This window comes from Tympanuchus pallidicinctus, unplaced genomic scaffold, assembly GCF_026119805.1.
Source record: "Tympanuchus pallidicinctus isolate F22 unplaced genomic scaffold, pur_lepc_1.0 scaffold2, whole genome shotgun sequence".
Lineage (NCBI taxonomy): Eukaryota > Metazoa > Chordata > Aves > Galliformes > Phasianidae > Tympanuchus > Tympanuchus pallidicinctus.
The window spans coordinates 40,816,650-40,842,108 of record NW_026294721.1 but is presented as its reverse complement, the minus strand read 5'-3'; the positions used below and the strand labels follow the sequence as shown (position 1 = coordinate 40,842,108).

General features: G+C 49.2%; 1 protein-coding gene across 1 annotated transcript; it reads left to right on the top strand.

Annotated features, from left to right (window-relative positions):
* The first annotated feature begins 20,197 nt into the window (after positions 1–20,197).
* DUSP4 (dual specificity phosphatase 4) lies at positions 20,198–25,431 on the top strand. The gene is made up of 4 exons (XM_052682278.1): positions 20,198–20,701; positions 23,064–23,200; positions 23,309–23,528; positions 23,839–25,431. The coding sequence occupies exons 1-4, from the start codon at positions 20,317–20,319 to the stop codon at positions 24,222–24,224; spliced, it is 1,128 nt and encodes a 375-aa protein (XP_052538238.1). The 5' UTR covers positions 20,198–20,316; the 3' UTR covers positions 24,225–25,431.
* The last annotated feature ends 28 nt before the right edge of the window (positions 25,432–25,459 follow it).

Sequence of the window (25,459 nt, the reverse complement as noted above, 5' to 3'; positions counted from 1 at the left end):
TATTCATTAGACAGAGAGGATTTCAGATTCAGAGGCTTATTTGAACAATGTAAAACAAAATAAACAACTATCAAGAGCAACTTCATATAGCCTTATTAACTCTGCAGGAAAGATTTGTCCTTTCTGACAAAAATTACACTTTAATTTTAGTGCTTAAACCAGTCTGTTAACACAATCATTTTGTTCCCACACTCATTTCCTCGATAATTTTAGGGCCTGAGATTTACTGCTTAGATTTCATTTTCTGGCCCACTCAAGTGGAGGCTTCTCCATCCTTTGGGGAAGATGTGGGCAGCTCACAGGTTTGCAAAATTGTAGAAGGGTTCAGGTGGGAGGGGAGGTCTCAGAGTCTCTGTTCCTCCAACACTGTCCCACTCTTTATGGGCCGTCCTCACAGCCAGGTCAGGTTCACATCCAGGTGAAGGCTGGCATTCTCCAAGGACAGATATGCCTTTTGGGTTCTGATCTAGGCTGCTCAACTCTCCCGAGGCAGCTTTGTTTCCCCTATGCCACCTGTGCATGCCTTACTTTCCATCCCTGCCCAGTTCTCAGCAAGCGTGTTCCATCTTCGTCTAGATGGAGCAGATCTGGCTGGGCTTTATCCTGCCTTTGGGAAGATGAGCTGTGGGATTATCTTAGCACAAAGTCAACTGCACTCAACTTTTGTCAGATAAAGGAGAAGTAAGCAACAGCAAAGAGATCACCACTGAAATCGGGTCATTGGTGGAAAGTTGAACCCCAGATGCATTAAATCCTCTACTTGTATCCAGGCATGCTGCATTCTCCCATTTGGACAGTGCTGCATGTAGCCTGGTTTTTCTAATATGTGAATCATCTAGGTATGCTTGTTAAAAATGAGGTCATTTAATTGAAATGCTAAATACAGCCTCAGATTCCATTTCTATTTTTACCACAAATCACATTTCTCTCTCCTTTGCTGGTGAGCAGAAGCCTGCTCAGGGCAGGTGCTGTGTGGGGTTGTTTCTATCACTTAACAGAGTGAGTGTTGATAGAAAACTCATCACTCCACATTTTTGCTAGCTCTCCATTACCACAGTTTTTTTTTTCCCCTCAATACATCAAGACCAGATTTCACTTTCAGCTGTAAAAGAGACCAAATGGTATAAAAACAAGCAAGCAAGCAAGCAAACAAACAAAACCAACGAGCAAACTGCATACAGTTCTGTACATTCGAGTCTATCTGCTCCACTGGTCACAGCAGATCTGGCAGTTGCTCTAGAGGAAATGATGACTGAGAACTCTGCAAAAACCATGTCAGGAAAGGAAGCTGAGTGAATGCTACCACTATTTTAGTATGACTACTTTCTTACTCACCCACTGAAAATACTGTGTCCTCTTTATGCAGAAAAGCTGCTTCACCATCGGAAATGGACGTGCACTGCTCACGTTGCACTTGGGACATGTCTGAAGGCGTCATAGTCCCCTGCACTGCTGCTCAGCCAAGCACAGAGCAGTGGTCAGATGGACTCAGCTCCCAGGGAGATTCCCTCGAGGGGTGGACAGTAGCCACACAAACATCAGACATGCTTGTAGGCTGTGTGAAACAGGTGTCTGGAAAAAAAACAAACAGACCTGATGAAAAGAGTGGACAACTAACCCAAACATGAGATAAAAGGGGAGAGAAATTTCCTATTGGATTGAACATTTTAGCCCAGATCCTCAGCACTTCACTGAGACCTTTAGGCTCCTTGAGCAGGTAGAAAGACTAAAGTGTTGTAGATGTAAGCATAAAAGCAACGCATGGACACACAGTCCTGTCACACCATACCTGAGGTCTTACACAGAGCCATAATAAGCCTAATTTATTTTTTTTTTAATTTGGTTTAGCCACCAAAACTTTGGATCCTGATGCACTGTTTTCCTTATCACCTGCTCTATGTATATTAGCCTCATATTTATATACCCTATATATAAATCCTGCTGCTGTGATCACAAGTGTCTGCCAACGTGCAGCTGCAGATGAGCAGCAAACCCAGCCCTGCTGCAGGTAACAGGAATTTCCACCCCAGCAACAGCAGCTTGATTAATTCCCCAAATCACATTGGCTCAGGATTAATTACACCACCATGATAACATGTATGCCTCTATGAGATTGTTAGTGATTCATTTGCATTTTAGCCCCAGGGGAGAGAAAAAAAAAAAACAAAAAACAAAAAACAACAAAACAACAGGAGGGAGGAATGGTGCCTTCAAATGAAAGGGGCAGTTCTGGCAAAATGACATAGAGCTCTTCCCTTCCTCCTTGTGTTAGCAATAAATCTTACTGCTGAGGACTTCTCCACAGGGATCACAGGTATACCCTAAGATAAAAATAAAAGGTTCTTTTTGGAGGATGCGTAGCACTTGGGGGGTGTGAGGAGGGCATTTTTGTTTGCAGTATGACAACACTACTACTTGGAAGACTTCTTGATACCAAGAATGTCCTCTGTAGGTCTGTTGTGTTTCCAGGTCAACATCCCATGGCCACAGGTTGATGGGAGACCAACACTGCTCAGCCTATCCATATTCTCTTTAGTAAGCACCAGTAGAAAAAAAGCATAGGATGAAGTAAAAGCATGAGGCTAGCACGTTCTGATACTATCACAGACTACTGTTCTGGCCCCCAGGTGCGTGGCACTGAGAGAGTTACTGAAGCACAGATGCTGTCTTGGCAATTAATGGCTGCTGTTGACAGATTTTTCTGTCGTGAATTTGACTAATTACTCTTTGAACATATTTGAGATTTTAACACGCACAACATCCTGTGGTTCTGTATTGTCCATGCTTTTACTATGCACTATGCAAAGATGTCCCTTTCTGAAAATTGTTACCTCACTTCATTTGCTGCTCTCAGTCCCTGTAGCATCCTGGAACATCAACATATGAGGCAAGGAGCCAGGTATGCTTATCTGTTATTCTCCTTCTACCTACTCTCCTTTAAGAAACTAGCCATAAGCACACACTTTGAGGCTCTTTCGGATCCAATCTTAACTTTACATGGCAAGGAAGGCCAACATATTGCTAAGACTATTGATTAGTTTTGCCAGTTTGGAGCTGAGCATTACTGCGGGTCTCATTCATCCAAGTACTACAAATGCGTATAGCTCTGATTCTGAATCGTTTCCTTTTGTGATCCCACTGTCTAAGGCAGCTTCAGGAGCAGCAATCAGCTTGTAGAATGACCACATGTAGGACCAGATCACCAGAATATTTACAGATATGAGAGGAGACAGCCTTTGAGCCCCGAAGGCAATCAAATTGCAATGAAACATTTTATCAAGAACTATGCCTGAGTGCTGGACCCATACAGAGGGTCTTGTTAGGTCACTGCATTTGCAACCTCTCTAGCCATAACATCAGAGTCCTTACATACAATTCTTTGGTGAAAGTAGACTGAAAAGATGGATGGTAGGTGGACTGAAATCAGTGTCAAGGACTGTAGCTTAATCCTCAAGACAGGATTAAGGCTAAATCTCACTCCTTATCAGTGCCATCAGCTACAAACTATCCCTGGACACAATGCATTGGGTAGTAGCACTAGACTAAATATAAGGTTGAGCTGCTGCAATACTTGTTCCTACTCAGGTTAAAAGCAGTATCAAGCAAAGGACAAGACATACATTAGGAGGAGGTTTGTTAACAAGACTGTATTTCTGTTCACAGTAGAAAGGTGGCTTTCTAGTATAATTAAGATCATCAATCTGGAAGATCTTTTGTTTGATTTACATTTTGTTTGCTTTTCTGATTATGATCACAGGTAGACTTCATTAAGTATATCGATGTCCTCCATGTCCCTTTCTGCCTCACCACCTACCTTCCTCATCCTTTCAGTACCTCCTAAACTGTTGCATTGTTTTACAAAAATCAACCTCCCATCCCCTTAGAAGAACTTTGTCACAGGAGTGAGAAGTACTCTCACTCAGCACAGAGCAAATGATAATCCTCCTGTGAGAGCAACATTTGGCCTCTGTGTTGCCTGAAGTCAGAGCCCTTGTTGAAGAGATGCATTCTGACTTACCTGAAACCAGTCAGCAAACCAGACATCTGTTCTCAATCAAGCCAGGGCTTCTCATTTTAACCAGCTGTGGTCATTTATATTGGTGACTGAGCCAAAGCAACACAGGTGGTAGCGATAACCCAGCTGTAACCAGTGAAGCCAGTTTAATTGAATTACTAGAGAAACTTCAAAGAAAACTTAAGTGGAAAGTAAAGCATTGGTTAAGTGAGTGTTTTCTATTTGTCTAAAGAATGCTAAATTAGCCATTTCTTCTTCTCCTCTCTTCATTGGCAGGTCTACGTAGCTTGTCACTTGAGTAAGCTTTCCAGCCTGGGTCTTACTCACATAATTCTGACTGCATTGTAGCGGTGCTTAACTGCGAGGTGCTAAAGGCCACCTTCCAGCAAAGCTGCTCTGCTCCCAGAAATTGCTCCAGCCCAAGTCCTCTTTGAAACATCAAGTTGCAGTAGTTCCATGGATGCTTAGAAAATCTAGACCTGATCTTGCTAAATGTCTCACATCAGATGAGTAATGCCAAAAATTCAGTGTCTCAAAGAAGGACAACTGAGCTCCTGCTGTGGCTGACGCAGAGGAGAAGATATCTCCATCAGATGGGATGATGATGATTCATCTGAACTGTCTTAAAAAGGAGGAATTGCTGTCTGGCAGTGATGACTTATTTCTGAGTACTGCCTTGAAGAGATCTCTGCCAGTGCTGACTTTTCCATCTTAGGATATAGAAGGATAGCGTGTGCCCAGGTTTGAAGTGGAAGCAGGATAAAATGAGAGATAAAGTGATCCCCACACTTCATGATTTGGAGTGGGCTCTCTGTCTTGCAGAAACTGTAAGAGCTTGAACATCTCTAGACAGTGCTGGCTGATTCTCCACCACATGCCAGTGACTTTTCTGCCCCTGTTGAGAAAAGGAGTCCCGAGTACTTGGAGTGAAGGATATACTTCTCAAAGTCCTTGTTATTTGCCAGCAGTGGGTACTGTCTAGCAACAGTTAGCATTTCATACTGAGGCTGAGCCACTGCCTGCTTAGGAAGAAAGGAGTTGAGATCCTGTAAGGTTATAGTGGTCTTTTCAATTTTATTTTCTTTAATTAAGTGGGCGACACATTTCCAATGCTTTTTTCCCAGACGTCTGAATTAATTATCTGCATGTGTGTAAAAAGTGTCCTGCCTGAGCTTGATGAGTGGCTGGATGCAAGGGATTATTTGAAGAAGTTCTATCTCAGAATCACATAATTGTATGGGCTGGAAGGGACCTCCAGATATGATCAAATCCACCCTCCCAGCTAGAGAAGATCCCTGCAGCAGGTTGCACAGGAAGACATACAGACAGGTCTCAAATATCTCCAGAGAAGGAGACTCCACAACCTCTCTGGGCAGCCTGTTCCAGTATTCTGTCATCCTCAAAGTAAAGTTCTTCAGCACGTTTTTTGGGAACTTCCTGTGTTTGTGGCCACTGTCCACTGTTCTGTTGCTGGTCACCACCAAAAAAGGGCCTGGCCCCATCCACTTGACAGCTGCCATTTAGATATTTATAAACATTAATAAGATTCCTTCTCACTCTTCATTTCTGCCAGCTGAAAAGTTCCAGGTCTCTCAGCCTTTCCTCATGCAGGAGAAGCTCCAGGCCCCATTATCTTCATGGTCTTCTTCTGGACCTTCTTCTCTCTAGGAAATCCCTATCTTTCTTGAACTGGGGAGCCCAAAACAAGACACAGTGTACCAGATCTGGCCTCACAGGAACAGAATAGAGAAGAATCACCTCCCTCCATCTGCTGGCCGTGCTCTTTTTAATATATCCCAAGATATCACTGCCCTTCTTGACTACAAGGGCACACTGCTGGCTCACGGCCAACCTGTCATCCACCAGGACACCCAGGTCCTTCTCTGCAGATCTCAATTCCAGCAGGTCATCCCCTAGCTTGTACTGTGGTTATTCATACCCAGGTGTGGAACTCTACACTTGCCCTCTGTTGAACCTCATCAGGTTCCTCTCTACCCAACTCTCAGCCTGTCCAGGTCTTGCTGAATGGTAGCACAGCCTTCTGGTATGTCAGCCACTCCTCCCACCTTTGTATCATCACCAAACTTGCTGAGGGTGCACTCTTTCCATTCATTCAGGCCACCAATGAAGATCAACAAGACTGGACTCATTGCCATTCCCTGGAGAACACCACTAGCTACAGGCTTTCAACTAGATTCTGCACCACTAATCACACCCCTCTGAGCACTGCCAGTCAGCTCTTCACTCATCCAGCTTTGAGGCAACACCGTGCCAGGCTGTGAGTGGCCCTAGTCTGAATCAGCTCGTTTTGTTTTTCTTCATCACTTCTTTCTTTTCTCCTCTTTCATCTTCCTAGCATCACAGCTCCTCTGTGAAGGGCCATTCATTGTGTGGCTCTGTGCTACGTAAGGAGCTGGCAGATGCAATCCTGTTTAACTTGCCCTGCTATTTTATCATGGGATTCTTTTATGGTTTTTTGTCAGCTATTTTACAGAGAAGCAGTCCCATCATCTTGATTCCAACAACTGGCATATCAAATATATCTGTCACTACCATTCAGTTATTTTCCATGGAGCAGGAAGAGATCTGGCAGCAAAGGTCTCTGAAAGCTTTGTTTCCTCTCTGTGCACACATCTCTGTGCTTACAGGCACAACAGAACCTAGTTTTCTGCATGTAGGTCTGGTGCTGGCATGTTCAAGAGAGCTGTGAATACATCCCAGCAGGCATGAGTGCTGCAGTATCTCAGGATGCTGAAATCTTTGGTGCTTGTTGAAAGCCATGAGGACTCCGAGCCAAAGGAAAATTAAGCTTTGATATCATATAGAGGATCAGCTGTATAAGGAGAAGGAACACATGCAAAAAGCATGTTGCACTTTGGACTGCAGTCCAGACTGCTGCTAGAAGAGAAAACAAGCTAAATGCTATGGCACTCAGAAAGAAGTACTTATTTCACATCTTAAGTGATTTTTGAATAACAGTACCAGCAAATCAGTACAAAGAAAACTAGAAGCCACATCCAAGGACTGGCAATGTGTTTGTATAATCTCTTGACGGTAAGTGTAGAATAGAGTGCTGCAACGTTTTGCAAACCCAGGTTCCCTTCAACTGTCTCTCAATTCACCTTTGACTTGAGGTAGATCCTTTGGAAAAATAATCTAATTTGCATTGTTTTTCTGCATGCAAAAGACACATCTATCTCCTTGGGTCAGAATGGATCCTTGCATACTGAGGGGTCAAGATTACAGAGACACCTCGTGCATCAAGATTTGAAAAGAGCAGGATGGCTCTGCCTGACATCAAAGAGGGGTTTACCTTTAAAGATGTTACGTGGTACGGTTCTTTGGAAGAGTGCAGTGCACAAAGACACAGCATCATGCAGGAGTATGAGTGCCATTTAGGTCTTCGCAATTCTCCTCTCTTCCCTGAACCTTTAAGTTGTTTGCACATATCAGTTAAGTATGCCTCACACACCCTATGAGACAACTAAGTGCTATTTTACTTATTTTATTATGGATGGGGAAACAAACGTGTAGAAAGACCTAACGACACGTGGCTTCAAAGCCTCTTGCAGAACACAGGGCTCATCTGTCTTTTATATGTTCCCTCAATCACATTCTGTCTCCAGGTGAGATAGGCTCACTGCAGGACCTGCCTGCTGCAGAACTGTCTATCTCTGGAGAATGCTCCAGGTCTTTATTACATGGCTTTGGCTGAGCTAAGAAAGAGCCCTGCAGGGCCTCAGTCACCCCACAGAGCCTGCTTTTCTCTCTCTTTCTCTCTCTCTCAAACTGCAAGTACTGGCTAAGCAGTCTGTTTGGAGTGCTGTACCTGACCACAGAGGGCTGGATGAACACCAGTGTTATAAGTAAGGGCAGAATCATCAGTTACACTGATTAATTTTGGGTCTAGTGGGGGTTACATATTAGCAATAAACAGAAAATGCCAATTAGGCTGTGTTCTAGCTTGGTTGATGTGGCATGATTTAATTAACCCAGGCTTACATTTCTGCATTGCCCATTAGCATCTAGTATTAAAAATTCTCTGAACTGTATGAGCCCTAGCAGCCACCTTAAGGAAGTCATTCAGTGTCTATTCAGGAGATTTAATTGTGCCATTATGTGCCTATGTACAGCACTGAGCGCCATTTAACAATTGGCCTTACTAACTGATTAATTATGAGGTCCCAGCGAATAAATCTTGGAGCTCACTGCCTTGCTCTCCGCGGCTGAAGCAGAGCCAATCCCACATCCAACACGAAGGCAAACCTCGTTATGGCATGCAGCGGATAAGTTGGGATCTGCAGGCAAAACCTGTTTGTTTTACCAGAGAGGTAGAAAGCATTAGGAATTGGCATAAGACAGACAGGAGCAGCACATGAGGTAACCCGAGAAGCTTTCCAGCCCAAGGGCTTTTTGCAGAAAGAGGCTGGCCCTTAAAATAACCAACACTAATTTCAACACCAACAGACTATCCGCAAAGAGGGGGAACATTTCAAGCAATGTGTTTGAGACATCCATGAACCTAGACTGCCAGAATATTCTTCTCCCTTTGCTCTCTAATGCTGGGCTCCTATCCGCCCAAAAGCTGGGTTTGTTCAGAAGGCAGTGCTCAGGCTGAAGATTCTCTCTGCAGGGGACATCAGTTTGGGAAGTCAGGCACTCAGTGTGCACAAGCTTGGCAGAGGGGTCACCTGGCCTGCCAGCTGAAGCTGTTATTCCTGCAGGCAGTCCTGCTTGCTGTATTTCACCATGAGGTCATGCATCTGTAGGAGTCTTCTGAGGCAGTGGCCTCAGCAGTCTCCCAGCACTGCCAACTCATACCCAGGCTAGGCCCATTGACACCCAGCTGAGCGGGAGCAGACCCAGACCCTGCCCCAGGCACTCAGAGCAGCTCAGGCTGTGGGTGATGGAGGAGGCCATGGGTGGCCGTTAGTGCCTGGGGCTGCTGGAGGGGCTGGTGTGGTGACTGACAGCCTCCTTCTGGCAGCTTCAACCCAAGTTTTGTTCTGTCACTTTTCGGTCTCCTTTTGGCTTATCGCTCCATTCCTACTGCTGTCCAGAACATGCTGAGATGGGGGTTTCGGCCTGAGCTACTGATGTACAAAACGAGAAGTAGAGAAGCACGGAAATGGGCAAAGAGAAGAATTATGATCATATTTTCAGATGAATCTATTCTCTCCTGGCAGGTCCATATATCACTGAGTACCACTGACTTCCTCTCATTGCAGTTCCAGCAGTGATATTTAACAGTGAAGCTAAAAGTCATCTGCAAAAGGAGATTTAAGGGCTTGATGGGCTTCCTAAATTGAATACCAGGGAAAAGCATACTCCTTGCTCACTTAATTGACTGTCAGTAGAAATTTTTGTTCCACACCAGCAAAAATGATCACCTTTCTTTGACACCCAGTACATCTATTACATCTTGACTTCTTCTTCTTTTTTTTTTTTAAATCAAAGCAAATTAATCAAACAGAAAAAAATTAATCAAAGAAAATTTTCTTCTCTTTTATTCTAGCACAAATTCCAGCTCTATTACTGCTTTCAGACTTGGCTGAACAAAGCACCTTGTATGTCAGTGACTCTGGATGTGTCTAAACCCTCCTGCAAATACTTTGCTATGTACTTTCAGGGTCTGAAATGAGGAATGGGTTTTCTCTTTGCAAGTAGCCCAAAGAGCAGACTTGTTTTCCAGGTGTAAATATCAGCAAGGGGGCACAGTTGGCCTGCAGCTGGCAGAGAGACCAATAGGATGAATGTGGCCAGAGTGCCCCAGATTGCTCTCAGGTCAGAGAAAAGGACCTGAAAAGACCTGACACTCTCTGTTTTACAAGGTTACTAGCAGCTGCAGTTTGTTAGAAGTATTATGGCTACAGATTCATATGAGCAAATTAAGGTATATATGAGAAAGACCAAGTTAGAAGCTATAGTTCCTATTAAAACAAAAATCAAAAAGTGAAAAAAAAAAGCTTTGCTAATTTGTCAGAGAATATCATGGGAAGAGTTGAGTAAACAAGCCCTCAATTTCTAAATGATTGTGGTGTCTCGCTTTCTGTGGTGGAAATAATGGTTTTCATACCCAAAGTCTTGATCTGGAGCAGGAGGGACCTAGAGAATGCCAAATATTGCAAGCATTTGTGGAGGAGTGCACCTTGTCCAGGGGATCCACCTCTTTGAATGGGAGCCAGGGTGCGGCTGACTCTGGCACAGTGGCAGCTGGGAGTGTTCATCCACAGCATGTGTCCATCCCAGGTAAAGCCCCTGCACCCTAACACATCCCAAATCCAGGAGATGGGGGCGGGCGTGATCCTTGTGGGGTAGAACCGCTCCGGTGAATGTCACACGTGGGACACGGGCACCTTGACATCCAGCCAGACCCTGCCAGCACTGGGCAGAGCAGCTGTGCCCAGCCTCACCCCCCATCTTGCTTGCAGAGCATGGATTAGTGCACAGGCTCCGGTAATTAGGGACATGTGCACTGAGAACATAAACAAGCCATTTCATCAGCACCCAGGCTGAGCCCTGCCATGATCAGATGCCCTGGGAGACGTTTGTTAAGACATGTGTCCTCCTTCTGCCATGTTTTGCAGATCATGGGCAGGAACCACATTGCTCGTATGAGGGTGCAGACTGCTCTCAGTGTCTGCCTGAGTGCCTATAGAAAGCTGAAGGGCAGTGTGGCTGCCCTGCTGTGGGGGGCTGGGAGCACATTCGGGGCACGTGGCCAGTTGTGTACATGGAGTTCTGCAGCTGCCAGCACCCACCTAGGGAAGGTTTTTAAGGATAATATCAAATTGTTTCCATTCAGCAAAAGTGAAGCTGGAAGTTGGGCTTGGGATGACCAGAACATTGCCCTGTGTGGGACAGTCCTAAACTCTATTTAGGGCTTGAACTTTTTGCAGCCAAATAAGCTGGGCTTACTGTTCCCAGAGAAGAATGCCCTGGCAGATGGCTGCAGAGCAAAGCTGGGGGCTGCCATAGCTGAGCCCAACCCAGAGTACAGCAGGTCCCTGGGCTTACCTTGTGCCACAGACAGCCTGGGAAGGAGCTGAAGAGCAAACAACAAGTCCTGTGGGCCTGATGATAGCTGGAGACATAGGAACAGCCCCTATCTTACTGGCTAGCAAAGAGAGGTGATGGAAAGGTGAGATTCGGCGGCAAGACAAGTCCCTCATGACATCTTCTGAGATGCAGTGGCTGGGAAAATAGGAAGTGCATGCCTTGAACATGGAAAATTGAATTTGGATGGGCAGTTAACCGCTGGGAATTTTCCTTAGGCGATGGAAAAAAACTCATGCCACCACCACGCAGAAGCAGAAAAAGCATGAGTCTATTTATACTGCTGCCCAGGGCTGTTCCTGTGCCTAGGATGCCATTTATTCTTTCTGCCACTAATCTGTGCTCCCATTTTAAAACAGTTCAAAGCAGTGCTGCTCCAGGATTTGAAAAATGAGAGGCTCGCACCGGACATGGCACTGAGGAGGTGAACAGCCAGCTGGTGGGCACAGCCATCTGAGCGTCTCTGAGTGATGTTTCTCCTCAGGGCTGCACGAATGCCCTGACTCGTGATGGTACCTTTCCAAAGACAGGAGCAGTGCAAATTAGGAGCAGCCTGCTGAAACCCATTAGCAGGAGTGCAGAATGAGTGGTCCCATCTGCTGTTTATTCCTTTCAATCTCCCCAGGAGGAAACCTAACTGTGGGCTAGCAGCTTTATAGCCCTGGACGCAGGGCTCATCTCGGGGCTGCCGACTGCAAACCTCATCTTCACAGCTGCACGGAGCTCAGGCAGCCCCTGGAACCTTCCCAATGCAGCCTGGGATGGTGTGGATGTGTCCTGGGGATGGATGGTCATTGCTTTCTGCCTTCAAGGGAAGCCCAGGGCTGAAAAGCTGCTCCTCTCTTTCTGGTTTATTTCACACAGGAGAAGCCCAAAGTGTTGCAGCTCCATGGCTGTGCGCTTGTGCATCCTAGAAACAAAAGCTCTGCAGCCAGCCCCGATGAACCAAAAGTGGGTCAGGTGGAAATGCAGGAGACCAGTGACTCATCGTTTGGTTGACTGGGCAATGTTGGGGGGAAGAATATTTTTCCGCCTATAGGAAATGTGTCCGCCTTTAGGAAACGGAGAACATTTCCAGCCTTTTCTTTCCTCTGACCCTTGTCCTAACATCTCATCCACCAACTAAATTATAATGCTAGAGACTCATCTTTAATGCTAAAGAGCTGCAGTAACCAGACGGAGCACTGAAGGTCCCAAATATACCAGCCAAGCTCAAAACATTGTTGGAGGATGGGTGGGTGGCTGCGCTCCAGCACATACACCTTTACATCGTCACTGTGCTGGAGATGCAACAGTGGTTTGGCCTGGAGGCTGTGGGACTGAGGAGAGGGCACTCCATCCACCTTTGTGAATGGAAGGGGGGAGGGCACAGAGCCAGGAGATTGCAGCAGCTCGTTAATGATATTTTCTAATTGCACGGAGCAAGCAGCAGTATTCATGAAACTGGTCAGCCTTCCCTGCTGGGGCTTTGTTTCTTCCAGCCACAGCGACTGCCTCCTTTCCTCTGTCACCTGAGAACACAGCAGAAAGCTCCTGCTGAGCAATGGGTGATGCAAGCAAAAAAGGACAAGGAGAGGTTTGCCTGCCAAAGATATCAAACTGAGGCAGTGATGCTGTGGGAAGCAGCGCTGCTGGACAGTGAGGAAGCGGGAGGATGGATGCCTGAGGTTGTGAGATGAGGCTGAGCTGCATGCAGCGCTGACCCTGGGCGTTGGGATGGCAGGTTAAGGGCCGAGCCTGACACGCTTCAAACGGATGCTGTGGTGAAGTGGCCTCCTCCTCTTCCCCCGCGTTGGCCCCAGGGCCCCTTCACTTATGGGGCAGCTTTCAGAGAAGGGGATGTGGCCACCACCCACTTCTTCCTTTCCAAGCGGGTAGGAAACAGCACGAATGCAAGACAAATTTCTCCTGAGTCGGAGAAGAGGAAATGGGCTAATACAAAGGCAAGCCGTGTGCCTTTGCTCACCATGCAGCAGCCACCAGTGGCACTGAGACACGTGTGTGCCCAAAAATACCCTGAGCGTGAATCAGTGGGACTGTCTCAAAAATTGATGTATACCACAAGTTCATGTGTATAACTATCAGCCCCAGTCCCTAATCCCACGAGACCCCACCATGGGCACATGCACATCAGTGTTTGCTGTGTGTCCTGTTTGCAATTCCCTGGAGAGGAAGGATGCTCTGCCCTGACTGTTTCAGTGTTTCCAGACTCCTCACCATCCCTCGTGATTTGTTTTATTCTAACAGGCTCACTCTAGGAAGTGCAGAAAAAAAGAGAGTGATGCAAGTGGACTCTTCCCTTATTGCACATTTATGATGGATGGGACAGAATAGGATGAAGTAGGACATCTCTGTTCCTAATGGGCAGGACGGGATAGGAAGAGGTAGGATATTTCTGTGGTGCAGAGTGGAGTTCCCTCAGCCAACCATCAGCAAAGCAGGCTGGGGAGCACTTATGACACAGGGGAGGAAAGGTGAGAATGATCACAGCAGGTTTGACATGAATTGGGAAGCCTGCACCCATATAAGGAAGCAAAAGCCCATCCTTGTCAACTATTTGCTCTGCAAATATAGGGAGGGAAAGGCAGGCACATTTTCCCTCAGCCTCAGAAGTTCTTCAGGAATTAACAGCGTGACCCTCAAATTTTGCAAGGCCAAACAAACACAACAAACATCTCTGTTGGAAATTTCCTTTCCCTCTTCAGTCTTTAATCCCAGGAAAAATTTTGAGTGGAATTGAAACCAGTGTACCATGCAGGGACTGCTGTGGGTTGTAGTTCTCTCTCTGGCTTTGACGTCTGTGGGGATTGCAGGCACTCGTCCCAATTAACGGGGCTCCCTTAGTGTGCTGGTAACTTAGCTGAGTCCCTTGCTGCTGGGTAAATCATCTCCAAGTTTCTCTTCTTTGAAAAAAAAAACAAAACCCTGGGGACATCATGGTGCTGGTAGATGGTCTTCTGTGACCCCTATTTCTGCTGGGATAGTCTCAAAGTCACCTCTGAGAAAGTGTTGGGCCATGGTTTTCAGGCACCATTCCAAAGCAGCGCGCTTGGGGGATGTGCACTTGCACACCTTGCCCAGAAGACCCCCAGCGGAGGGCTGGTTGTTCCTCATTTTTTCCTTCTACTTCCTCTTCCCTGCACTTTGTCACTGTTGCCCTGCCCTTTGGGGCCTCGCTGTCTGCATCCTTCCCCTCCATTTTGCATTTTCCAATGTCATGGTGTTTCCTTGTACTCAGCATCACTGCTCACCACACCCACCTTCAGCCACTGAGTAATGGTCACACCAAAGATGCTGAAAGAGGTAGAAGAAATCCTTCATTTTTCAAAGAGAAATGAGAACAAAATCCAACTGGGGAGAACAGCTCTAAGTAGTTTCTCCCTCCTAAGAGATGCGGGTGGAAGGGGATGTCTGGGGATTTTTCCCGCCCTACACCATGTTGCCTTGCATGGAAAGGTTTGGTGCAAGGCTGGGGGAGCCTGGTGCCGTGCAGCATCTGACTGAGGCTGCATGTGAATTTCACCTAGTATGGTTCAAATCACCATTCTGGGCGAGTCTGGCAGTACACTGGGTCCAAAGCAGGCAGAGTCTTCATGCTGGCCTCTATCTGCCAGCTGTCGTGGCAAAACAGATGGCTGGAGCCGTGTCACTGGAGCTGTGCACTGGGGACATATGGCAGTGATGCTGAAAATAGGTGAGAACCCCCTCTTGGACTGATATTTGCAGCGCATATGTGTCTGTGTGCGTACATAACTTGTCCCACACATATATATTGCCTTATATAGCTAGAAAGCTTGAAATTAGATGGAAATGTTGCTAGAGTCTGTCTGTTCCTTCCTCTTTCCATCTGGAGGTGATCATTTTCCCTCTTCTCTCTTTACTACCAGCCACTGGTGGGCAAACAGCAGCCTATGAATGCTGAATACAAACCTGCATCCTTTGTGGGATAAAACCAATAGGCTTCAAGAAAACACAGTATTTCCCTAGATCAGTTGGGCAGCATTAAACTTTGCTCTTATTACTTAGTTTAGATCAATATTGTCAGTGTCCCAAATAGAGCAGCAAGGTTTCTTTTCTCCTCTCCTCTCCTCTCCTCTCCTCTCCTCTCCTCTCCTCTCCTCTCCTCTCCTCTCCTCTCCTCTCCTCTCCTCTCCTCTCCTCTCCTCTCCTCTCCTCTCCTCTCCTCTCCTCTCCTCTCCTCTCCTCTCCTCTCCTCTCCTCTCCTCTCCTCTCCTCTCCTCTCCTCTCCTCTCCTCTCCTCCCCTCTCCTCTCCAATTGCTGGAGGGACAGGAGTTTGAAGTGATTTGTCACTTCCAGGACAGAAACAAGGAGGAGCAGAAAGGCAAGGAAGTGGCAAGTTCAAAGTGAACCCAAGGAAGTGGCTCTTGCCCAACTAAGCATTGGAACTCCTTGCTGCAGGATGCTGGGGAAGCTGAACATTTGCATGAGTTTAAAAAGCAGCTGGGTCTATTCATGGAGGAAAAATCTCTTACAGGCTATTAGGGGTGAAGATCCTAGGATTGGCTCAGGAAGCCCTCAGGCACAAATGGCACAAGGCCGGAAGATTCACCCACAGTGCCTGCTGCTGGCTGCACTCACAGGCAGGTAATCAGTTTGGGTGGGCTTTTTGCAGCCCTATAACGTGGCTGGATTTCAAGTGCCCTTTAGGGCTCCCAGTGCTGTTCAACTGGCCAGGACACCTACTAAAGGCATAATTTAGCAGAACATCTTGCTGGAACAGTGAAGTGTGACAGACCAGAGCTGTGAATCCCCCCTGGATTTGCAGGAGCTGAGAGCACTCATGATGTGGGGAAGGAGTGAGGCACAGAGGACCACCAGAACCCCAGGGCTTCTCCTCTTGCATCTTATTTAATAATTCTGTTAGCCTTGTGCCTGCCATCTTGGCCAAAGAACCAGGGCGGGCTCACCCCATGTATCTGTGTGACACTGCCAGACACCAAACCCACTGCCCCTCTGGACAATACAGAGGGCAGTCCCAGTTCTCAATGGCACGGAATGACATGCATGGTCACTGCTGTTCCACAGCTCAGCTACAGACTGCTGTTATATTCATAGAAATTAGGGGAGGATTTGTCATTCATAGTCTGCCTGTGCGCCTGACACGATGTATAAATAGGTTATAGTCACACTTACATAACACTGTCTTATTCATAATCTTAAGCCCACGGGAAAAATGTCTCTCCCCTAACGCTTTCTTCTCAGCAAAAATCATCATTCAAAGCCTAGCTTCAATCCTATCACAGAGGCACGATGCTTAACGAAACACCGAGAGGTTCCAGTAAGGCATTTCTCTTTCAGTTTACAAACAGCACTGTCCCCAAAGGAGGGATCTGCAGGGATCTGCATGCCTGTGATGAAACACTGCACTGGGGCCAGGGAGCTTTCTGCAGCAGCCCCTGGGTTCTCCACCACGTGGGATGAATGTGTGCTAAAGGCAAAATACCACAGGTTGGGTTAAAGCACCACGTGCCTTCCTGACTTCCACCTGAATAACTCCCAAAGCTGATCCGTTGCACTGAGGAGGAGGGCATCAAACTGCTTCCAGGCATTCACTCCCCTAGCTCTGCTGTGCTGCCGAATTCAGCAGCCAAAAATACGAGTTTAATCCCCACAGCAAGCACTTGGAATTTTGGGATTAAAATCCCTTGCGCTTGTTCTCTCCACCTCGCTCATACATCTGTTTTATAACCCATGCTAACCTCTCAGCACTGCAGTTGGATCCCCCAGCACCTCTTCACCAAAGAAAAAGCACAGGGGCTTGTGGAGGCAGACCCTCTCCCGCCCAGCTCTAATTAAGAGCCCAATCTAATCACCCAGAAGAAGCTATATCTTCTTCACACCCTGCTCACATTCACAGACCCTCCTGGCTTTCAGCTTGCATTTTCTCACTGCTTTGAGCTGCATGGACTTTGGCAGGAAGGGAGGAGGCAGCAGCAAAAGGCAGCAAGGGAGAGAGGAAACCAAACCTGAAGCAGAAAATGGCCTGCGCCACTTTGCATCCAGCTCATTTGAGTGTGTCCTGCCCTGATCAGATTTGCATGGGCACAAACCAGCTGCAAACCCCACTGCTGTAAGAAGGGTTCCTTTGCTCTCAGCCATGAATGCTGCTTTGTCCATCTCCTCATCTATATCAGATCAGGAACACAGCAATTCATCTCCTCCCTGCTTGATTTACAGCTGATTTCTCTGTGAATATAAACCCTCCATCAGCTATCGCAGGGCAAACTTGAGGGTGCTTGTTCTTCCTGAGGTATTGTTTGTAGGGAGTTTGTTGGAGTGGGGATTATAAACATCAGTATTGACAGAGAGCAGAGAAAGCAGACCTGATGTTTTCCAAGTGCTGTCAGAGGTTTTAGGGCTGTTACTCAGGGGCTGAGGCAACAAAGGTCATGGTACTTCAAGCAGCTCTTTGCAGCTCGGTGTGGAGGAGAAGGGATAGGAGGAGGGGGGATGATTTGTGACATCTGCAGATCTGCGTTTCAATAACAGCAGGGCCATGCAGCAGGCACAACCTGGGCTGGGTAGGTCCACCCAGTGCCAGCACAGAGGGGTGCAAGTGGGGCCACATGGTGACCTGTGCTCAGGTGCTCCCTCAGACCCAGGTTATCCTGCTGGCAGCAAGGCTCAGGCAGCTTGGTTCTTTCGCAGCTGAGAGAGAGGAAAGCACTGGAACTGAGAATTATCCCCTCCTCCACCTCCTTGTCCAACCTTGCATCATTTTCCCTTTAGCCTCCCTAGACAGGTTCATTACAATTCCCCTCCATTAATATGCAAATATGCCCTAAAGAAAAAGAGTGCATGGATTTATGAACATGACTCCATTAACCCTTCCACTGCTGCACTGCCCTTTGCTGATGGGAGGAAGATTTCCCCACCTGGAAAAGTTGCAGGAAAGAGAGATGGCCTGAAATGGGCACAGCACAGTGCTGCATGAGGACCAAAGGGAGTTGAGACATGGGGCATGAAGTAGCAGGCTCCAGGACCCCACAGGCTCAGGAGCCTGGGGAGAGCCATGGAGCCTGGGGCCACCTGGGGAATCACATCTCTGCATCTCTCTGAGCAGGAAAAGCGCTGAGAAAGCCAAACAAATCGGTATCAATTGGCTGGCAAATTTACAGCCTGCCTCTAATTTGTTTTCTGCTGGCATGGTGAGACAAGGTGTAAATTCCTCATCCTTAATTTGAGGTACATATTGACATTTAATCATCCAAATATATGCCTCTTTGACAACTCATTTCCCTTGAGCCTCCTTCCACAATCCCTTCTGGCTGGGGCCCTGTAAAAGGTGATTCTTTGAATCTGCTGGGAAGGAAATGAAGGAATCCTTCCCCTTTTCCCTCTCTCCTCTCCCTTCTCTTTTCTCCCTCCTCCCTCCTCCTTTTCTCTCTCCCCTTTTTCCCCATCTCTCATTGTTTTCCAGCAGGGTATGTTTCAGTTTGCACCATATGGATGTCCTTCACTAGGAATACGAGCTTTCACACTCCTCCAAGGTTGCAAAGTCAGGAAATGAAGCTGTGTGGACATTTCCCCTCCTTCCCTCACTCCCCCTTTCCCCAAGCCCTCCCTTCCCCTTTCCTCAGGTAATTGCATTCCTTCTCTTTTACCGTAGTTTCTGCCTCGCAAGCTTTTCTGATGGTTCTTGCTCATCTCACTGCAGTGCCTCCACAGACAAAATTAATTAACTAGATTTCCTCTCAAGCTAATTGCGCCAAGGGAGATCCCTGCGACGGTGGATCTCCATCAGACACCCATGCACATGCACACATATCATTGCTCTGTTCTGAAACAGTACCTTCCATTGATGCTCACCTGAACATCCAGAGATGGACAGTCCCAATTCCCCCCTCCTGTACCAACGCTCCCTTTCTCTCTCAGAGTTGGGCTCAGCTGCATGGGATGTCAGGCTCTGGCTCCGAGGACATCTGCTCTGTACCCTTACTTAGGCAATGTCAGTATAAAGAAGAATGCCTGCTGAAGTGTCGGTAGGAAGAGGTTTCTTCTTTCCATGTGTCTGATGCAGTTTGGAACAGGAACAAACTGAGCTCCCATCCCTGCTCTATTAGATAGCAGGCTCCAATGGGTTGGGGCAGCTTACTGGAAAAGGGCTGACACAGCACCTGAGAGCCAGGGGAGGGCACACACAGAGGGGGAAACCTGGCAGAGGACACACTGTAAGTAAGAGGCAGCACCAGGCCATGGGGTTGGTACCAGTTTGAAGCTTCCAACACGTGCAGTAGGCTAGGTTCACCCCAGGCAGGGATGCACAGCACGGTGTCATCTGCCCTGCCCTAATAAACAGTCACTGGCACGCTGAGGAGGAGCAGGCTGCCTCTGTCTGGGTGCTGCCCTCTATGGACCGGGGCAGATGGGCTTGGAGAAACTGCAGGCCCTTCATCTGGCTCACCCCATTTCTAAGGCTGTATATCAGCACATGGAGCAGACTCCGGAGCAAACTGCCGTGGCCTGGTAGTGTCTCCTTTCAGGAAGTGCCCCAACTACGGCTTGAAATTGGGTTTTGCAGCACCGCTTTGTGGGGTGAGCAGCCTCAAAGGGGTACTGAGAGCAAAATGGCTGCGCGGTGCTTGGGAGATCCCCTTGGGGTCACCTCAGCGCTGGAAATCTGCTTCTTTTTCCCTACAATAGGGCTCCCCCATAAGGGAAATGGAACCTGAGAGTCCTCACAGCTGCGCTTCCTGGACGACTGCTCTTTCACCGGCACTTTCTGAAGGGGGTGGAGGGAAGCACGCTGGCGGCAGCGGTGTGCTCAGGGGGAGCCTTCAGCGGGAATCGTGCCTGAGAGCAACACGCGCCAACGGACAAAGGGAGAAGGCGCACGAGCGTGAGCGCGTGCCCTGAGGAGGTTGGTTGGTGCGTGTGCGTGCGCGCGCCAAGTGAGAGTGACCCACCGAGGTGGGGGGACCCATGGGGTGACCCCCTTGCAAACCGGGGCCGCCTCCCGCTCCCAGCGCGGCTCCCCGCAACGCCCGCCCTCCCGCCGCCTTTCTCCATTCACAAATACGCAGCGAAGATGGCGGGCCGGCGGCGAGCCCTTTTTTTGTGAATGGAGGCGGTGACGTCGGCCGCACCCGCGCGCCGCCTTCCCTCCATTCATACCAGCGGCGCGAGCCGGAGGGGCGGAGCGGCGCAGCGGGGTAGTAAAGGTTGGGCGGCGCGGGGCTGCGAGCGGCGGCCGGAGCGCGGAGCGGGGAAAGGCGGCCCCGTCATGGTGGCCCCGGAGGGGCTGCGGGAGATGGAGGGCAGCGCGCTGCGGCGTCTGGTAGGACGGGAGGAGGCGAGCGGCGGACGCTGCCTGCTGCTGGACTGCCGGCCCTTCCTGGCGCACAGCGCCGGCCACATCCGCGGGGCTCTCAACGTGCGCTGTAACACCATCGTGAGGCGGCGGGCCAAGGGGGCGGTCAGCCTGGAGCAGATCCTGCCGGCCGAGGGCGAGGTGCGGGCGCGGCTGCGCGCCGGGCTCTACACCGCCGTGGTGCTGTACGACGAGCGCAGCCCACGCGCGGAGGCCCTGCGGGACGACAGCACCGTGGCCCTCGTGCTGCGCGCGCTCCGGCGCGACATGGCGCGCGCCGACATCCGGCTGCTGGCAGGTAAACGGGGAGGGGGGCGAACGAGGGGATCGGCGCGGAGGGGGAGGCCGCCCCCACCTCGTGCGGCTCTGTCCCCGGGACCAAACGGACGCTTTGCCGCGTCCCCTCGCCGTGGGGAAGGCCTCGGGAGGCCCCGGTGCTTCTGCGGCGAGAGTCGGTGCTGAGGGTCAGGGTGGGTGGTAGGAGAAATTCCTTCTTCCGAGGAGTGGTGACGCGTTGGCACTGGCTGCCCAGGGAGGTGGTGCGGTCACCGTCCCTGGAGGTGTTCAAGAAAGGTGGAGATGTGGCACTGAGGAACGCGGTCAGTGAGCATGGTGGGGATGAGCTGGGGGTTGGACTGGACGATCTTAGATATCTTTGTAACCTTAATGATTCTATTCTTTCGTGCTCTTTGCATGGGAGGCTGCGAGCAACCAGGGCTGTTGGGCTGTAGGATCCTTGTGAGGCTCTGTAGAAGAAAGGGTGCTCAGTGGTTTGATTCTGACTCTCTAAGAGTGAGTCTGTTTCATGGTTTACTCACAGCAGCAGTGAGAACGCATGTGCGCAGAGCAGCAAACCATTAGGAGGTTTTGATGGATGGAGCAGGAGCACAGTGAGGGCTCATTGAGAATCTGCTTTGGGTATTCAACCATGAGTTATCGCTTTGCTGGGAGCTGAAAGCGCTTGGGAGGGTCCTGGGCAGCCTGACCCAGAGAGTGGCAACTGGCCCATGGCAGGGTGTTAGAACTGGATGGCCTCTGAGGTCCCTTGCAACCTAAGCCATTCTGTGGTTCTATGATGCCCCTGTGGTTCTCAAGCAGGGTTGTTTGGGGTTAGTAATTCCTTATTTCTAAGAGTGAGATCTCAGTTATTTTGAGGTATGGACCCTTAGAGCCTCAGCCCTAACACTAGAAGCCTCCTGCTTGCTTACCACAGAAATGCTAAAAAGATCCTGCTTGCTCCAGTTTTCTAAGAGTTGCACAAATCTGGCACTGTGTGTGTCCAAAGGCAAATTTATTGGGTAGCACTTTGCTAAACTGCCCTTCAGTCTGATGAGGAGCACTGAAGAGAAATCTTCCCTGTTGGAAGGGTCCCTTTGCTTTTCCCAGGAGGAAGCTCATTTTTCTACACGACCCTGGGCAGCTTTTCCATCTTAGAGTATCACAGAACAGCTTGGGTTGGAGGGGACCCTAGAGTTTCCAATCTGCTGCTGTAGGCTGGTTGCAGGACTGCAAAGGGCTTTCAGGTTCTGGAAATGCAGCCTCTGCAAACTGACCTTCTTATGTGAGAGAGGTGATGCACATTTACCAGTTTGTACATTTTCCTGCAGAAGGGGCTGGAATCTTTCCTTGTGGAAGGGAAGAAAACCATAAAGGACATTACTGAGGGGCTCCTGAGGTGCTCTGTCAGATAAGCTTGCATCCACTTGAGAGCTAGAGTTCTCATTTCCATTGCTCTTGGGAACATCCAACCTTGTTCTGTGTCAACTTAGAGCTACAGCTGGTATAAGGAATGTGTCCTGCAGCGTGTGCTCTGCCAGGTTCAGGTTGGTGAGCAGCAGTCCTGCACTTGGGATGAATCTTCAGCAGCTCTCCTGGGAGACAGTGCTCCATCTGGCTAGATTCATGGCAACACTGAAATCCCTGACCTCTGTTGGCTGTAAGGTTCTACATCAGCCAACAAGGATTTCAGCCTTGTTGATTTGATTTGCGTGAGGACAGGAAATTTGCCCAGAGGTGTTTATCTGCTGTCCTGGGAAGTCAACAGGTGGCAGCTCTGTTGGATCTTCCTCGTGGGGAGGCACAAGGTCACCTCCAATATCTCCTTGGCAGCTGCTCAAAGCAGCAAGCAGCTCTTCCACAGGCACTTACCTCTCTGTTCAGCCCACCCTGAGTCCTTGGGAGGAAGGAAAGGCTCTCTGCAGACTGGCTTTACTGTGGGTTAACTTCTACGGCCTCCTGCCTTTTGGGCTGTAGGTGCTGGGATTGAGGGAACCTCTCTGCATTTTGTATCTGAGAAAGTAGAGAATTGAACAATATGTGGTGCAGGAGGGCATTGGAGTTGCAGGTCTCTGGCAACATACCCTCTCTCCATTGCCTTGCTACAACTTTGGCATCAACCCTTAGGTTTTGGCTGGCTGTGTCCTAGAGCAGAGGTTTTGGGCAGCTAGAAGCATTGGAGAGCTGAGGCCCATGGGAATGGCCCAGCCCAGGGGCTCCCTACTTGCTGCCAGGAGTCTGGTTGCTCTCCTCAGGGCAGCAGGCTGCTCTCCATCCCTGTAGCATCATCTAGTGGCCAAGGGCACTCAGAATACATTGGCTCCTGCTGTCCCGCAGCACTGTGAGCATGGCTGTAACACTCCTCTGGGCCTCTCTTTTTACAGGAGGTTACGAGCGTTTTGCCTCAGAGTATCCTGAATTCTGTGCTAAAACCAAGACCCCGACCAGCATTTCACCCCCCAGCAGCGCCGAGTCCCTGGATTTGGGCTTCAGTTCATGTGGGACCCCCCTTCATGACCAGGTACGTCCACATTGCAACACGGCCTTCCTGCTGCCCCTCCTCAAGTCTTCCTTGGGCCTGTAAAGTTATCCAGTTCTGTGCTCATAATCTGTTTTTTCTCCATCACAGGGTGGCCCTGTGGAAATCCTTCCCTTCCTCTACCTTGGCAGCGCCTACCATGCGGCGCGACGGGACATGCTGGATGCACTGGGCATCACAGCCCTGCTGAACGTCTCATCTGACTGCCCCAACCACTTTGAGGGGCACTACCAGTATAAGTGCATCCCTGTGGAAGACAACCACAAAGCTGACATAAGCTCCTGGTTCATGGAGGCAATTGAGTACATCGGTAAGTGCCCATTTAGAGAAGCCAGGCTGTGGTTTGCACGCAGCCAGAGGAGGCCACGAGGTAGGTCCCAAGGACTGGAGCTTTAGGCTCCATCCCTGGAGGTGCTCAAGGCCAGGTCAGATGAGCCCTGGGCTGCCTGATGTGGTGGGCGGCAACCAGCCCACGGCAGGGGGTTGGGCGCAGGCAGACTCTGAGGTCCCTTCCAAGCCACGTGTGGGTGTGATGTCAGCCATCATGTGGCAGGTTGGCCAGGGGCTGGGCCTCGTTGGAAGGCTGCAGGTCTCACGTGTCACTCTCTGTTGCCCTCCAGACTCGGTGAAAGAGTGCTGTGGCCGAGTCCTTGTCCACTGCCAGGCCGGCATCTCCCGCTCAGCCACCATCTGCCTGGCCTACCTGATGATGAAGAAGCGCGTCAAGCTGGAAGAGGCCTTTGAGTTTGTCAAGCAGCGCCGGAGCATCATCTCTCCTAACTTCAGTTTCATGGGGCAGCTGCTGCAGTTCGAATCGCAGGTCTTGGCCACCTCATGTGCAGTGGAAGCTGCCAGCCCCTCAGGGACACTGCGGGAGCGGGGCAAGACCACTTCTACCCCTACCTCCCAGTTTGTCTTCAGCTTCCCCGTCTCCGTTGGTGTCCATGCCACCCCCAGCAGCCTCCCATACCTGCACAGCCCCATTACCACATCACCCAGCTGTTAGCTTGGGGCTAAGGCCAGCCAGGCAGGTAGCACAGAGGGGCACAGAGCCCCGGGATGTTAAGCAATAGTGCTGGACACTGCCATTGACCCTGGACTCAATGTCTTTTTCGTAGAGCAATTTCTTACCTCATCTCGTACTCTTTTTTTTTTTGCTTTTTATGTTGTGAAAACCACAAACCTTGATGTTGTCCAGGCTCTGTTTTGGGGGAGGAAAAAATAGTGTACCGGGTTTCCTGAAGTGCCTGGTCTGCATCTCTTCCCATCTCTACTTTATTACCTTGTTTTTCAGGAAGAAAAAAAAAACAACAACAAAAAAAACCCCCCTCCCTTTCCATCCTGTTTCTGCTCCCAGTTCATTTGGGTGTTGACTTGGGTTGAAAAGGGAGCATAAGCTATTTCTGTTGCACAGCACTTTCCCCCCCCTTTGTACAGAGGGACACTGGTGAGTGCAGTATGTGCTGCATACCTGAGCCAGGCACAGTGACCAGCAATGCTGCAACAGGGCCTCAGGGTGATTGCAGGGAGCTTCAGGTCACCTGCTGTGCTGGCTTCTGGGGGACAGCAGCCTCTGGCTGGGAGGCAGCATGGATGGAGAGATGCAATCCTAAGTGACGCTTGTGTGTGTGTGTGTGTGTATGTACCTGTGTCTTTAAGTCTCACCAGTTCCCATAAAACTTGTGTCAAAGCTGTAGTTTAAAGAAGAGAAAGAAGGGGTAAGGACAGCAATAGAGGCTGCTGATTACTCTTGACCTGTTCCCTCCCTACCATCCTATGGCTGCTCTTCCCAAAGAAGCAGTGTAGGACAGGGCTGGACTGTGATGTGGAGAGAAGCAGAGGGGGAAGAAGAGGTGCAGAGGTGTCCTCCATCTCACTTTCTGCACTCCAGGACCAGCATCTGCCACAGCCTGAGCTCTGCCAAGCATTCAGCCACCTGCACTGAGCTGCAAGGTCCCACACACCCAGGCACCTGCACTGTAGCCTTAGGCTCAAGCCCAGACAATGCTTCATCCCCAATCCCTGTGTAGCTTTACCACTCTCCATCTTCCCAGCCCACACCAATACAAAATGCCTGTGTGGCTGATGTACATATGTATGGTTTTGTTCCTTTTATTATTATTATTTTTTTTTTTTAGAAATCAACTTTTTATTTATTGCCCAAGGGAGAAAAATTGTTTGGAGAAAATAATAATAAAACACTTTTCAACAGCTGTGGCTGAGATCAGGTTTGTCTGGGGG

Bases quoted from the DNA above. Each gene is read 5' to 3' on its own strand.
- DUSP4 (XM_052682278.1), top strand. From the start codon at position 20,317: ATGGTGGCCCCGGAGGGGCTGCGGGAGATGGAGGGCAGCGCGCTGCGG. The intron at 20,702-23,063 runs GTAAACGGGGAG...CTCTTTTTACAG, and splicing joins CGACATCCGGCTGCTGGCAG to GAGGTTACGAGCGTTTTGCC. The intron at 23,201-23,308 runs GTACGTCCACAT...TCTCCATCACAG, and splicing joins GGACCCCCCTTCATGACCAG to GGTGGCCCTGTGGAAATCCT.